General features: G+C 40.8%; 1 protein-coding gene across 2 annotated transcripts in view; it reads right to left on the bottom strand.

The window, feature by feature from the left end:
- The window catches only part of pik3c2a (phosphatidylinositol-4-phosphate 3-kinase, catalytic subunit type 2 alpha), a 68750-nt gene that overhangs the window by 35217 nt on the left and 17353 nt on the right, over positions 1–16180 (bottom strand). For both annotated transcript variants that reach the window (XM_047383684.1, XM_047383672.1), the window contains exons 3-4: positions 5270–5361; positions 3359–3519 (exon numbers count right to left, since the gene is read on the bottom strand). In XM_047383684.1, coding sequence (XP_047239640.1) covers positions 3359–3519; positions 5270–5361 — 253 coding nt within the window. The remainder of the gene's footprint in view (positions 1–3358; positions 3520–5269; positions 5362–16180) is intronic.

Genomic DNA, 16180 nt, shown 5'->3' with positions numbered 1-16180 from the left:
GAGTAGAAACATCCAGAGCCACCGTGCACAGGCGTGTGCAGGAAATGGGCTACAGGTGCCGCATTCCCCAGGTCAAGCCACTTTTGAACCAGAAACAGCGGCAGAAGCGCCTGACCTGGGCTACAGAGAAGCAGCACTGGACTGTTGCTCAGTGGTCCAAAGTACTTTTTTCAGATGAAAGCAAATTCTGCATGTCATTCTGAAATCAAGGTGCCAGAGTCTGGAGGAAGACTGGGGAGAAGGAAATGCCAAAATGCCAGAAGTCCAGTGTCAAGTACCCACAGTCAGTGATGGTCTGGGGTGCCGTGTCAGCTGCTGGTGTTGGTCCACTGTGTTTTATCAAGGGCAGGGTCAATGCAGCTAGCTATCAGGAGATTTTGGAGCACTTCATGCTTCCATCTGCTGAAAAGCTTTATGGAGATGAAGATTTCATTTTTCAGCACGACCTGGCACCTGCTCACAGTGCCAAAACCACTGGTAAATGGTTTACTGACCATGGTATCACTGTGCTCAATTGGCCTGCCAACTCTCCTGACCTGAACCCCATAGAGAATCTGTGGGATATTGTGAAGAGAACGTTGAGAGACTCAAGACCCAACACTCTGGATGAGCTAAAGGCTGCTATTGAAGCATCCTGGGCCTCCATAAGACCTCAGCAGTGCCACAGGCTGATTGCCTCCATGCCACGCCGCTTTGAAGCAGTCATTTCTGCAAAAGGATTCCCGACCAAGTATTGAGTGCATAACTGTACATGATTATTTGAAGGTTGACGTTTTTTGTATTAAAAACACTTTTCTTTTATTGGTCGGATGAAATATGCTAATTTTGTGAGATAGGAATTTTGGGTTTTCATGAGCTGTATGCCAAAATCATCCGTATTAAGATAATAAAAGACCTGAAATATTTCAGTTAGTGTGCAATGAATCTAAAATATATGAATATTAAATTTTCATCATGACATTATGGAAAATAATGAACTTTATCACAATATGCTATTATTTTGAGAAGGACCTGTATATTGCTGGAGCCATGGACAGATGGATCAACCCGAATCATTATGAATAAACCTGAGTCCTGATTTGAGTAAAAAAAGGGTTTACATTTCCAGGTTAGAAAATCTAGGAGGAGCTTGCCTGTAATTGTCTACTTATATTTAACATAGTTCAATCAGCTGGGGAAGGGTGGGGGATTGTTAGCCCTTTGCAATATTAACTACAATTTACATGTTACATGAAACGGCTGCAGCAGATAAAAGATGATGAAATGAGAAATACAAAACAAACGGTAAGAGAAGATCAGCAGTTGTGAGAAAGAATGAATAAACTTACTATGAAGTTAAACTATTAGAAGAAGATGGAATCGTAGAAAAAAATCAGACTGAGAACCGTTCCAGTTGGACTTCTTCAATCCTTCCAATAAAGCCAGAACTGAGGCCCATTGTTTCTAAAAGAAGATGTTTGTCCTATCAGAGAAATCCAAACATCAACTATGTGGGTCAACACGCTGCTGACAACAGAGGAAAAAAACAAGTAGGAAAGGAAATGGATATCATGATGGGGAAGAGGGAAATGTAGCTAGAAAGTGACTGGGGCAGTGATAGTACAGGAGGAAAGGAGATAAACCCAGAGGGACCACAGGAATCCTGGTAGATATATTTCAGGTGTAGACTGAAGAATGTAGTAAGTATAACTCCTATGAGTTGTAGTTGTTGAACTGGCTTATTCAGAGAGAAAATTCAGAACCAGAAAGCTTTTTAATGCTAGGTCCACAGCCTTTTTGTTTTTGAAGATAAAACTCTAAAAAGGGTGGCGTTCATTTACATACAACACAGAGTTGAAATCTGCTAACTAATTAGACAACTTCTGAGGTGTATCAGAGCAGGGTTGAATGTGTATATATATATATACTGAAATGAGCTTCCTCCGTAGGGTGGCCGGGCACTCCCTTAGAGATAGGGTGAGGAGCTCGGAGTAGAGCCGCTGCTCCTCCACATCGAGAGGAGCCAGTTGAGGTGGCTCGGGCATCTATACCAGATGTCTCCTGGACACCTTCCTCGGGAGGTGTTCCAGGCACGTCCCACCGGGAGGAGGCCCAGGGGACGGCCCAGGACACGCTGGAGGTACTATGTCTCTCGGCTGGCCTGGGAACACCTTGGGCTCCCCCTGGAGGAGCTGGAGGAGGTGTCTGGGGAGAGGGATGTCTGGGCGTCTCTGCTGAGTCTGCTGCCCCCGTGACCAGGTCCCGAGATATATATATATATATATATATATATATATATATATAAATAAAAATAAACATGTATATGTAAAAGATTTAGAAACTCAAAGATCAATTTTCTTCGGCTTTACAATTGGCTCCACATTTAGTGAAAAAGTCTATGAGGCATGAATAATATAGCTATTTGTACTTCCTATAACCTGTAGTTGTTATGGAACAAGGGCCAAAGATCACCCTGGGAGTGCACTATATTCACAAACAATTAAGTTTAATCGCTGGCCAGGAAAAATGCATTTTACACAACCAAATGAAACTCAGCAGGAATGTTTAAAGGGAATCAAAATTAGAAAATAGGCTAAACTGAACTAGCCAACACAGTTGGGTTAATAAGTCTTGAGAATAAAACACTAGAGGCTGGCTTAGAGCCTTTACAGCCTTTACCATCTGACCTGTAGCTCCCAGGGGTTCAGCTCCAAACCTAAATTACTTCAAACTTAAAATTAAAGGCAACCAAACTAAGATGATGTACCATCTGTACTAGGGCTGCAGAATATTAGGAAAACATGCATGAATGTTGGTGAATGTCACAGTAATGATGTAACTTGCAAGAAATCATCAAATACATAACGGTCTTAATGTCTTTCTGCTTTGTATTAACTGACAAGCAGTCATTTTAGGCTGCATTAAGCAACAAGTGTCACAATTTCTATTACTTATATCAACTGCCTAAATGTGTGGTACTTCAATAATTGTCTAATGTCTACAGCAGTTTAAGCAGTTCTTTGTGGTATTGATATTGCGTACAATGATGTTGCGACAACCATAAATATGAATAAAATTTAAATGATATATTATTCAGGCCTAATCTGTACTTTAATTTAAGTAAACAACTTTTGTATTAGTTATCTCAAGGTCAGATACAATAGACCCAATACATGTAGAGACTAATGGTAAGAAACAGCTGCTTTGATTCTTTTAAAATGTCCTTCATATAAAATTGTCATATACACTATACCACATCTCAACATTTTGCTGTAATATGTGTACAATGTGACATCTACCCATGTTTACATCTTGCTGAACTGATTCAGACAGTAAATCAACAAAAGCACATTTTTTTTGTCATTTCTCAGATGCTTACCATCACAGGTGAAAGTTACAGGCTGCTGGGACTCTGGGATTTCAATAGAAACCTTAACAGAGCAGTTATTGTCAGGTCCACTCTCTCTCTGTGTGATGACGGGGCTGAGGACGAAGCCAGGGTTGGTTCCGATGTCGTTGTGAGAGAATGTGGAACGTAGGCTGGAACAGAAAGAAACAATCCCAGCAGAAAGAGAGTCAATGCATTTCTTTGATATTTTGGTCTTCTTGCCCAGTGGAAAGAAAAATAAAGAGGAAGCAAAGGCCAGCCAGATGTATTAATCAGATGATTTTGATTAGACTACTAGATGAATGATGGGCAGAAAGGAAAAACTGGATGGATGGGAAATGAAAACAGGAAAATGAATGTGAATACTAAAGTGCACAATGTGCAGGTCAAAGAAAATGATTTGAAATGTAACATGTCTGACCGAATATTTTTTGCTAGAATATGAAAATACCCAGAATTTTTCTCTTTTGTCCAATTTACACGTAAAAGGTTCCTCTGATTGGTAAACCATGCAAAGTGCTGGTTGAACACCCAGGTTGGGGAGATGTTGCCAGACGTCAGTGGGGCGTTGATTGAATGATCATAGTGAAAGTGCATTCTATGAGCACGGCTTCATCGTCACTCCGTCCAAACCAAATACTGTGGTGTGAAATTCTGTACCGACCCCACAGATGAACTAGACCGGAAACTTATTATCGTGTGCATTTGTACAGTTGCCTTAACTAACACACAAAGGTGAAAAGCTTTAATGGCCTAATCATTTAGTAACCATAAACTGTTTGTTAAAAAGCAACAGCTTGACCATTGCTTCCAATAATTAAGATTATTCTCTCAACTTCAAGTAAAAGAGCTGTTTGTTTTAAGCCAAAAGCTACATTGTATTACTATTATGGAAAACCCATTTTGACATGTGACATTTATACACTTCACAATACCTGAAACTCCCGATAACAAACAAATCACCAAGTTTACCTTCCAGCACACAGAGTGAGAAGAATGGTAGGAGGTCAAATAAAATCTGTATGTGTAAAGTGTGTAAAGTGCAGTGCAATGCAAAGTGTTGGATGCAGTGGAAAAACACGCCACCACTGGAATCTAGAGCAGTGGAGATGTGTTCTCTGGAGTGACAAATGGTGTCTCTGTGTCTTACAATCTAAAGTAGTCTGGGTTAGCAGTTGCCAGGAGAAAGGCACTTACCTGACAACACTGTGTCAAATACAAAGTTTAGTGCAGAGGGGATTAAGGTGGGAGCTGCTTTTCAGAAACCAAGCTGGGCCCATTAGTCCCAGTGAAATGAACTCTTAAAGCTTCATCATACCAAGACATTTTGAACAATTACATGCTCCCAACGTTTTGGAGCTGTTTGAGGATGACCACCTTAGACTCCAACATGACTGGGCACCAGTGCACAAAATGAGCTTGGTGTGGGAGAAATCGACAAACCTGTACATATTCCTGAGCACAGCTCAATAGAAAACATTTTACATAAACCCGACTGGAGACCAACAACAGTGCTTGACCTCACAAATGAACTCCAGGAAGAATGATCAAGAATTCCCATAAACACACTCCCAATACTTGTAGAAAGCCTTCCCAGATAAGCTGAAGATGAAAAAGCAGCAAAGGGTGGGATGACTTTATATTAAACCCTAAGGATTAAGAGTAGGACATCACTTAAATCCATATGTGTTTATAGATATGTGTTTGAAACCTTATGGCAATATAGTATTTATATATTCTTTGACATGCAGTAACATCCTGTCGTTCAACCGACTTATTTTCCACATTGAGCAGACAAACATTATTCCCCCCGCAGAACATAATGCAGTGAGCTTATACACCAAAGTTAAAGTTAGTGACAGCCCAGAGAGACGTTTATTGTCCTGCCAGATCTTATCTTACCTTGCCAAATCGTTACAAAACGCAACAATCTCCAGGTTCTGGGCATCCTGTTCCTCCAACACAGCATTCTTTACAAAACCTTTCTCCTTTCCCTAAAGAAGCAAAGGAGTCACAAACAACAGAATGAGAATCATTTCCTAATGAACACGAGAACAGCTTCTTTCAAAAGAAAAAAAACATAGCAGGAAGGAAAGATAAGAGGACTGAAAGTTGACAATTTGAACTAAAATGTTTCATTTCTTGTATGCACTGAAGTATATTTATATTCTTATATTCTTTAAAAAGTTTTAAAAGTTTTGTCAGGTGCATTTAAAGATTAATGGCGGGGTAAGTTTCATTAAAAGCCCCTCAACTCTATTTATCCTACGGAGCGAGGCAACTAGTCAGTAAGAATAATGACGCGACACCAAAACAAACCCATAAATCCTTACATCTTTTGTGTTGGGGTCTCTTTTCGTGTGACACTGCCTTGGTTTAACAATGATTGGATGTGTATTAAGATTTAAATTACAGTTCTGAGAAATGTTACACAATAAGGCAGTGCCATCAAAGATACAAAAAAATAACAGAGGAAATGATTGAGATTTTTACAAATATAAAAAAAAGTTTAGGATCTGAGCAGTTTTGCCAACTCACACAGAGATTAAATCCTGAGACAGCTACCGTTGGAATTACTCTGAGAAATTCCTGGAGGCCAGCCCACAGCTGGGAAATCACAACTACTTTCTGCCTTTTACTGCTGTCTGATTGGCAGCAGCTGAGGAATGTGCTTCCTGTGGCACAGGAAATGAGGAGCGTGAGGACTCCACCCCATCCTGCTACGGGCTCTGGGTTGTCTGCAAAAGTGCTCAGTCACGGCTTGAAAATCTGTCTGACATCACCACAAATGAGGCAGAGAGAACAGTAAAGATGGAGAGGAATGGACGAAAAAGGAATGTTGATCAAAGTTTACTCCTCTTTTAGATTGTAGAGTTAACGTTTAAGGCCCATTTAAAACCAAGCTGGACAACTGGAGGCTCGCTTTACTACCAACGCATTTAGAGAACTTAAAACACAAGTACCAGCTTCTGACAATCTGATTTTTTCTGCTAAGATTTCACAAAACCTTCTCCAAATTTGGCTGATTTAGAACAAAGATCTGAGAAGTTGTATTTATTAAAAATTCAATTAAAGCTAATTTGATGGAATGGTTGAATTCAGGACAGCTTTGGTGTCTCACAGTAAGACATAGAAAGGCCTATCTTCGTTTTACACAATCGTTTTTTTTGCCAGACACCGAGCGGGAACTCAGCCTGTCTGAAGTCCTGGGAACAACTCATTTAGATTCATACGCTGACTGATCTCCCATCTTTTCTCTGCACATCCGGTATTGAGTCAAAACATTGACCGTTAGACCAGGAAACACACTGTGTAACATGAAGGAAGATTATGCCACAGCTTACTCATAGTAATTTGGATGGACAAGACATCTTATGAGCCAGTCCAAATGAGCATCTTTAAGCGTAATCAGACAATCTTGGCATCAACCAGTTAAGCATTTTTCACGCTCGATAGCATTTCTGTTCAGGTTTTGCTGTGTGACTGAATAGTTTCTTGCTTTAGACAGATGAGAGCATTCTCTCTGTATAAACACAGGTATGGGCAAGTAAGGACAGATATTAGAATCACAAAGTAAACAGCCTCAAAGCCGAATCTGAAGACATCATCGCCGTCCAAGACGAGGGAAATAGGTTTTCAAAAAGGCTATATGCTTTTTCTTGATCTTTAAAAGGGAAGCAGACTGAGGTTAGTAAACCTACTCTTCTTTGCATTATTGAAGCAGAAATATTTGCAACATTTAAGAATATTTCATAGTATAAATGGTCACCAAAATCTGTTTTAAGATTTGGCATCTTTGTGTGACGTAAAGGCTGAGGTGGCCCGGATAGTAAAGACTACCCACTGCATCTCCGCTATCAAGGGTAGTAGCCACGGAGCCAAGATTAGGACTAAATGTGAAAACAGGGGCAGCACAAGCTACTGTTCATCATGGCTGCTGTCGTAGGTTGGTTCTGTAAGGCTGATTTTATCTACCTAAGTGCACATATTCACAGGATGTAGCCTGTTTGAGCAGATGATGTCTGAAAGACCGCTGCTCTGTGAAGACGGGCATTAAACAATCCTTTGAAAAAGCTTTTAGTTTCTTCTTTGTTATATTTAGGAGAGATCCACTGCTGACGGGTTGATGTGGATTGACGCTGATGTGTTGCCGATTAGCTGCTGAGCTGGCACCAGTCTTACAGCTAAATTAGCATGTGTCTGTTCAGTGGGAGGTGATGAAGTGAACAACACGGCTCTTTAAACAACATCATTAACTTCCCTCTGCTGACCTGATTTATTCCTTCTGCTTGGTCTGGATGAATTACCGAAACTGAAAAATCAACTAATGATTTTTTGAGCTGATATGTTCTGCTGGATGAATAGGGCTACTGGTGGATAGCCTCACGTTTACAACATTGGAATTAGATTTCTACTCCATAATAAGGAGACATGGTTTGGTGTATCCCTTGCAAAGTAGTTGCCTGATCAGCTGTGCTTCTTAGTGAACTTAGTAATTAAAAAAGTGCTTCACAAACCTGCCACAACTGAACTGGTTGTGTGCTGTGGCAGCTTGACCCACCAACTTTTACATACACTAAGAAGAAATTTGTGCTACTACTTATTATAGAAATCACAAGTGCTGCAATGATACTTTTCCATCTTGCATTACATGCCTATCTGTGATTAAACTTCAAGCTCAGCAGAATAAGGACAGAAAATGAATAAGATGTTTGTGACTGTGAAAGGACAAGCTGCTACACTCGGGATGAAGAAAAAGCTTCAGGCTATTCTGCTACTCAGTCCTACTTCAATGACAGTTATCAGGTCTTTGGAACCATTAACAACAAAAGCAGCAGTTCCAGGTCAATTCGGCCTTTTCGGAAATCCTTACCCTCATTTTGTACCCACATATTGCCATTTTTTCCCCTCCTACATTTTATTTTACAAACCTTTTTGTACTGTAGCGGTATTATGGAATCAAAGTTTGAAACATTCGTTCTGGGGTGCCAGCCAGGTCTCTCTCCTGACAAATGTATTATTCAATCCAAAACCCCGCACAAGGGAAAAAAGCAAAGACATGCTCATCACCCGAAACATTGATTGAGAATAACCCAACAACCACAATTTTCATGATTTAAGGAAACAAATTAGCATTAAAAGATCAACTCTTAAATAATTAAATTCTACATTATTTTCTGAAGGCTTTGTATTCAACTACATTTCCAAATATTTGATTCTGATCCCTGTTCCGGTCATGAAATATGACAGATTATGACTCTTGATCCAACCGAAATAACAAAGCTGGCAGATATTTATCATCATAAAACCAGATTTCCTTACAGTAGACCATAGCTACATGATAGAAAATCACTTTAAACCATCGGTTGTTAAAAAGGGTAACAACTGATGCTGGGCTGGTACTAAATGTCCAGCGGCAGACTCCATTGCATATTTTCATCCCCGAAAAAGTTGGGTTTTAAAGATATTAAATGATGAAGGAGAGAAATGACCAACACCCAGCAGTTGCAAACTGTCCTATCTCAATACTAAACACAGCACCTTCTAATGGTTGTAGGTTTTATGGCATAAAATGATCAGGTATTGCTTTACTGCCAAGTATAAAGTTAGCAAATTACTGAGAGTGTGTGCTGGCTTGAAAGCAGTTGGGATGGTTTCTCGGGTAAGAGCTCCAACATGACGGAGGAATGTTCCTGAGAAAATACTCCCTTTACACTTGGAGTCATTATCTTTCTGACTGACTGAACTTCATCTCTCTATGACAGCAGGGTTCTCCTTTTTATGAGGCTTTCTGAAATCAAGCCTTTACTTTGGATGTGAGCAGCTGACTTTGTTTCTGTGTGACCAGACCACTAGTGCAAGTGTGAGGCAAGGTTTATATCACCAAATGAACAACTGATACTTCTCATATACAGCTGCACAATGCATCTGATAAACCTTCATCATCACACTATCAATGTGTGCAGTGTGGTAGCTGCAAAGGACTGCTTGGATGCAATCATTCTTGTGCAATGCATTCAATCGCTGATGCCAATAATATATTTGGCATATTTGGAGGGAATTTGCCTGAAATGTATGCCCTGATCTATATAGTTAACTATAGATTTTACTGACTGTGATGCTAAAGCTCAATGAGTCATGGGAACATTCTGAGGATGGAAAAGAAAGAAAGGTGTGAGAAAAATGTGGGTCAATCAATATCAATAGTCTTTCCAATTAGGGTTACACAATACAATCAATCGATCAATAGATAAATGTACACTTCTCATATCGTTGCATCCCTGATTACAATATTCAATAGTAATATATTTAGATTTTTTTCTAAAAATCCTGCAGACCTATTTACCTCATTTACACTTCAGTTTAAAACAATGAAAACATGGTGAGCCCGAGTAACACGAGCTACTGTCTAAGACAGCATCAAGTAAAATCACTGTGACTGTTTCAACTGGAAGCCATTAACAATCACACACTTAGTACTGAAAAACTACGGGCTCCTATACATCATTAACTCGCAGTTAACGCTTTCCTCCACCAAGAAATAAAATATTTACTGGATGATGATTTCTGCCTAACTTGAATCAAACCTCTCATTTGATGCGACTTCAGAGAAAATCTACAGTCTTATCAGATTTAGAGATGGATAAAAGGAAGGAAACATGGTTCTGTGAAAGCGGGATTTAACAGTGATGTTTAATTTTAATCTACTGGGTGTGATAAATATTATCAATTTATCCTGTTACACTTTTACTGCCAGCTACAGCAAACAGGCAGCAACATGTCTTGTGAAAAATAGTCTTTTGGCCTCTAATGAGCCAAATCAGTCCCTATTTAGGAGTCCTTGAGGTGAACGTTTAGGCCACATCTGAACAAATCCCACCAAGACATTCTTTAGATATCAGGTTCACAAGGGAGGAACAGAAAAAGGTCAACACCCTGAAAACAAAGCCACCCCCCACTGCTGAGCCATTAAAGACTGTCTAAATATCCAGCCATATTAAAAACAATTGAACAATGACCTGAAACTTTCACATCATCACAGTGTAGCGCTCTCTATTCAAGGGTTCATTTCACAGCATAAAAACTACATAGGAAATGCTGAGGGATGTTTTACCAGAAAGCTCTGACAGGATATTAACCCTAATGGCTTTTGGAGAGGCAGCAGCTCATGGCAGCCAAACCTTTTGACAGCATTAAAAAGGAACATTTCCCAAGCAATGCTTATACAAAGCTAGGCTAAAACGAAAGAGCCTGGAACAAACTTTAGAGTCTGTATCAGGGGAACCAACTCAGAGCTACTTCTTCTTACAATAGGGAAGTGTCTGATGGCCATCTAAATCACCCTTCCTGTGATAAACTGAAATCTGTGACTACAAAATGTGGTTCAATAGACAAATGGATGATGAAACACTGTTAAATACATTTTTCTTGATTTACTACGTGCTCTAGTGTGGACAATACTTGCTTTGTCAAGTCGCACAACACTCCCGTTGTCTCCCGGCACATAAAAAACTCAAAGTTTATCAGACAGTATGTCATTCTTTAGGTGAGTCATATTGGACAAGAATCAATGCAACATCCTCTAACCGCCGCATCATCCGTAACACTGCATTTGCCCACTGGAAGAACATTTAGTGAGAATCCATTAAGGTGTAGCTATTCACATTTGTGCATAGTGTGCAATTAAACTAAGATAAAAGAAAATGGGACATAGTCTGAAGTGTGGAGGCGTTGTTAAAAAGCTTCTGAAGGTCTTGAAGTGTGCGGGGGAGGACTAGATCTGTCTGTGGTATGTAAAATAAAAAAAAACGTACAGTGCATCTTGACATACTGCAGGTTTCAGTTTCTCTCTCACAAACACTTGAACAACACACACCGAGATAAAATGGGTAATCTCAGATGAAATCAGTCTGTAAGACATTCAGAAGGAGCAGCACACAGGTGCACATATGCTCAACCGAACCTGACATTAACTCAGCGTGTGCTTCTTAAGGTGTTACCTCAAATAACAGCAGTCACACTGGGTATAATAGAGATTACATTATTGAAAAGGAGAAGCTGATAAATTTAGCTGTAGTAATTTGACTCTACAGAATGTATTACATTATCAAGTTCAGTTAAAAACTATTTATGTATCCAGCTGAATGAAGTATTATAAAGCTGCCTCGTTTTAACCCAGACATGGCAGTGTTTAGCAATGCATGACGTTCAGGGCTGCTTTAAACATTTTTTAAATAAAAACATTAAAAGAAAGGTTTGAGGCGTTGGCTGCTTGACTGACAAGACAACTTCAGTCAACCAATGAGGCGTGACGCCGGAGCTCAAAATAAAGGTATTTGTTTGACTGCAGATCATCGTCAACTCAAGCTTTACCTAAAGGTGACAGGAGTAAATGATGGAGGAGCTGGGGAAAGGCAACAAAGATTTAGGGAAAGAAACATTTACACGGTGTAAAGTCAAACAGAAAAAGAGGATGAGGGGGGGGGGGGTGAAAGTGGGGATCAAGATATTTATGTGATTAACTTAAGTTCATCTGCTTTGTTTTGCATCCTGCTGCCTAAGCCAGCTTCCCCTTATAGTCCATTTCTCCCAACATCCTCCAAGTTTGGTAACTTCAGTTATTGTCATACGTCATAGCAAACAAAAATGTACTAGGAAGATAAGCAAAAAGAAATGCCTCGAGGAATTCCTGGTGATTCAAAGCTTTCCCCAGAAAAAGCAAAAAAAAACTACGAGACTCAAAATAAATACATACAAGATTGTTGTGATATGACGGAGTTAGAAAGTAGAATTCATATAGTTTTACAACATATCAGTTCAGCTTGCATCACAGCAACAGAGGTAAAAAACTAAGTACACCCTCACTGTTATCTATTAAACAAACATAAAGCCAGATTAAAAAAGCTGGTGGAAAAAGTGGACACACCCCTTGATGCATACAAACAAAACACCATAATTTAAAGAGTGTGCAGTTTCACTTTACTATGACTATTAGATATTTTTTGTTCTGTTGGTTTCTTAAGATTATTCAGGGGCTGTTTTCTTGTATCAAGATTGTTAAAAGCTATCTTTTCAAACCTGCTCAAAGTTTCCCACAGTTTAAAGTCCATTTGGTGAGATGTCGGAAAAATAGTGGAAGTGATCGATTTTTCTCTGGCTCTGTGGAGCAGAGAGCAATGCCCCTCCCACACCCTTTGTTGTGCACTGCCAGTCAGCTGGCTGAGAGGAGGCTCCTAAGCTTCCCCTCACTTAGAGGAAAAAAACATATCTGGCCACTTAGAATAAAACAGCCTACTGCAGGCTTCCCACCTTAGCAGCCAGACTAACCAGCTAGTAAAAGTTTGCTATAGTTGTGTTCCTACATAAAGAGCAGAATAGCAAAAAGGTCTATTATGTTCAAGAGGAAAACTTACTTTAACAGTAAAACTAAATATGCTTATTAGGCCCGAGCAGCAAAGCGCTGCGAAGGCCTATTGTAATCGCTCTGTTTATTCGGCCCGAGCAGGAAAACTGCAAGGGCCTATTGTAATCGCTCAAATTCTTATTATTATTATTCCGGGGACTTTTGGCGGGGCAATATGGGGACTTTGCCATGCCCCAAAACTCACCAAACTTCACCCAAAATTGTCCCCCGCGTAAAATATTTGTTCCTTAATGTTGTTGTCAGTGGGCGTGCCCAAACCACTTAGCCACGCCCCCAAACGTGAGATAGGCCAAACCGTAAGTCATAGAGATCTGAAATTTGGCACAATGCTAGACCTCCTCAAACCAACAAAAAAAAGTATCTTGGGGGTATGCCCTAAAATGCACAGGAAGTCGGCCATTTTGGGTCAAAGGCCCATTTTTTGGCTGTTTTTCACTTTTAGTCACCTCTAACTTTAACGAACTCGTCCTAGGGATTTTGACCTATCGCCTTCATATTTGGCCAATATGCTGATAAGGCATGGGGGATTAAAAGTAATCAAAATCCTGAGTTTTCGGCCATGTTTAGGGGGCGTGGCCGGGACACGAACTTGGCGTTCGCGCCCAAACTAAAAATATGCAATAACTTTCCCAAAAAAAAGCAAAATCACATGAAAGTTGCCATGATGGAGGACCTTCAGGTTCGCGACGATCCTATGGGGTCATATGCTGACATCAAAGCCACGCCCCCTGAGAACCAGAAGTCACGTTTTTCACTTGGAAAGGTGCCTCTGACCCTCTTGACCCAATCCACTTGAAAGTGTGTCAGAAGACAGATAACTAGTGGGTCTAACTTCGTTTGAGGCACAGTGACTTTTCATAAAAGGGCGTGGCGGTGGAGCGAAGTCAGACGTCACGCCATAGCCATACGTTTGGCTCTAATTTCCACATAGATCATCTGATCTGCACCAAATTCAATGTGATTGATCCTTGTCCAGTCCCCAACAGAGATCTGATGACATATTCGGTGGGCGTGGCCTAATTCGTCCACAGCGCCCCCTAGAAAATTACAAATAATCAGCCCCAAGTCATGCTTTCACTGAGGATTGTGAAATTTGGTACACATATGTATCTTCTCAGGACCTACAAAAAGGTCTCTTGGAGCATTGGTCCAAACCCCACAGGAAGTCGGCCATTTTGGATTGAACTTGCCATTTTGACCCAGTTTTGCCCGTTTCTAGCCCGCATATCTGAGCGAACTCCTCCTACAGCTTTTGACTTAGAGACTTGAAAATCACTCAGTTTACTCTTAAGGGATTGGGGATCAAAAGTTATCAAAAGCTTTTGGATACATGAAAGCGTGTGGGCGTGGCCACGCCTCAAAATATGACAACTCGCCATAAAACACTACATTGATATAGCTCCTACAAGGAAAGTCACAGACACATGAAACCTTCTGGGATTGATCTGCCTCTAGGCCTCAACAATATTCACTGATCAGATGCTGACATCATCAAAGCCCCGCCCCCTGAGAACAGGAAGTAGCAAGTTTTCCTTTAGACAGTCATTGTTTGATGTTCTTCACCTTATCAATGTTAAACTGTCCCAAGTAACACATAACATGATGCTCTTAGACAGTCGCCAGTACTTACTGCTTTAGCTGGAGAGTGTGGCTATATGGCATGACGTATTATGATGTCACGCCAAGGCCATACGTTTGCCTCTAAATTACACATGCATGGTCCGATTCACTCCAAAATAAATATAGTTCATCTTTGTCAACCCCCAAACAGCTCTATTGGATTACATTGGAATTTGGATGAACAGCACCCCCTAGGACACTTCAATGGCTATATCTCCCTCATACATCATCGGATCCACATGAAATGTAGTATACATGATTATGACTTAATGATGGACATGTTGACACAGTCAATTGATGATGTCGTTTTAGTCCCACCCACAAACAAACAACTGAGTGCAGCTTCCATCTGGAAGGTCTGATTTACTCCAAATTTTGAATGCTTTTTGCCAGACCGAAACTCTGCATGACCGAAGATCATTTGACCTGTTGCTCAAAGTGCCACCTACTGGCGACGTGTTGAAGTGATGCCGTGTCATCGTATGTGGCATGTAGGAGGCAATGCCAGGCTCCCGCGGTCGCTGCGCTGAGGTGCGAGGGCCTTCAACGCTGCTTGCAGCTTTAATTATTATTCTGGCGACAAATGAATCGCCTATTTGGCGGCTTTAACATATCCAAAAACTCACCAAACTTTACCCAAAATTGTCACCCTAGTGAAATTTTAAGTCTTTAATGTCGCCATAAGTGGGCGTGACCAAACCCCTTAGCCACGCCCCCAAACGTGAGATAGCCCGAACCGTAAGTCGTACAGATCTGAAAGTTGGCACACTGCTAGAGCTCCTCAAACCAAGATAAAAAGTCTCTTGGGGGTATGCCCTAAAACGCACAGGAAGTCGGCCATTTTGGGTCAAAGGCCAATTTTTGCCCATTTTTTACTTTTACTCACCTCGAACTTTAACGAACTCCTCCTAGGGATTTTGAGCTATCAGCTTCATATTTGGTCAATGTGGAGTTGAGGCACGGGGGATTAAAAGTTATCAAAATTGTGACTTTCGTGTATGTTGAATGGGCGTGGCCGGGGCATGAACTTGGCGTTCGCGCCGAAAGTGAAAAATTGCAATTACTTTACCAAAAAAATTACAAATCACACCAAAGTTGGTATGAAGGACAGCCTTCGGGTTCCCGACGATCCTATGGGGTCATATGCTGACATCATCAAAGCCACGCCCCCTCAGAACCGGAAGTCACTTTTTTCAATTGGAAAGGTGCCTCTATGACCCTCTTGACCCAATCCACTTGAAAGTGTGTCAGAAGACAGATAACTAGTGGGTCTAATTTCGTTTGAGGCACAGTGACTTTTCATAAAAGGGCGTGGCGGTGGAGCGAAGTCAGACGTCACGCCATAGCCATACGTTTGGCTCTAATTTCCACATAGATCATCTGATCTGCACCAAATTCCATGTGATTGAACCTACTCCAGTCCCCAACAGAGATCTGATGACATATTCGGTGGGCGTGGCCTAATTCATACACAGCACCCCCTAGAAAATTTTTAAAAATCAGCCCCAATCCATGCTTTGACCGAGGAATCTGAAATTTGGTACACATATGTAACTTCTCAGGACCTACAAAAAAGTCTATTGGAGCATTGGTCCAACCCCCAGAGGAAGTCGGCCATTTTGGATTGAAGTTGCCATTTTTACCCTGTTTTGGGCGTTTCTAACCCGCATATCTGAGCGAACTCCTCCTACAGCTTTTGACTTAGAGACTTCAAAATAACTCAGTATACTCTTAAGGGATTGGGGATCAAAAGTTATCAAAAGCTTTTT

This window comes from Girardinichthys multiradiatus, chromosome 2 (genome assembly GCF_021462225.1).
Source record: "Girardinichthys multiradiatus isolate DD_20200921_A chromosome 2, DD_fGirMul_XY1, whole genome shotgun sequence".
NCBI lineage: Eukaryota > Metazoa > Chordata > Actinopteri > Cyprinodontiformes > Goodeidae > Girardinichthys > Girardinichthys multiradiatus.
This window is presented reverse-complemented; position numbering and strand designations above follow the sequence as displayed.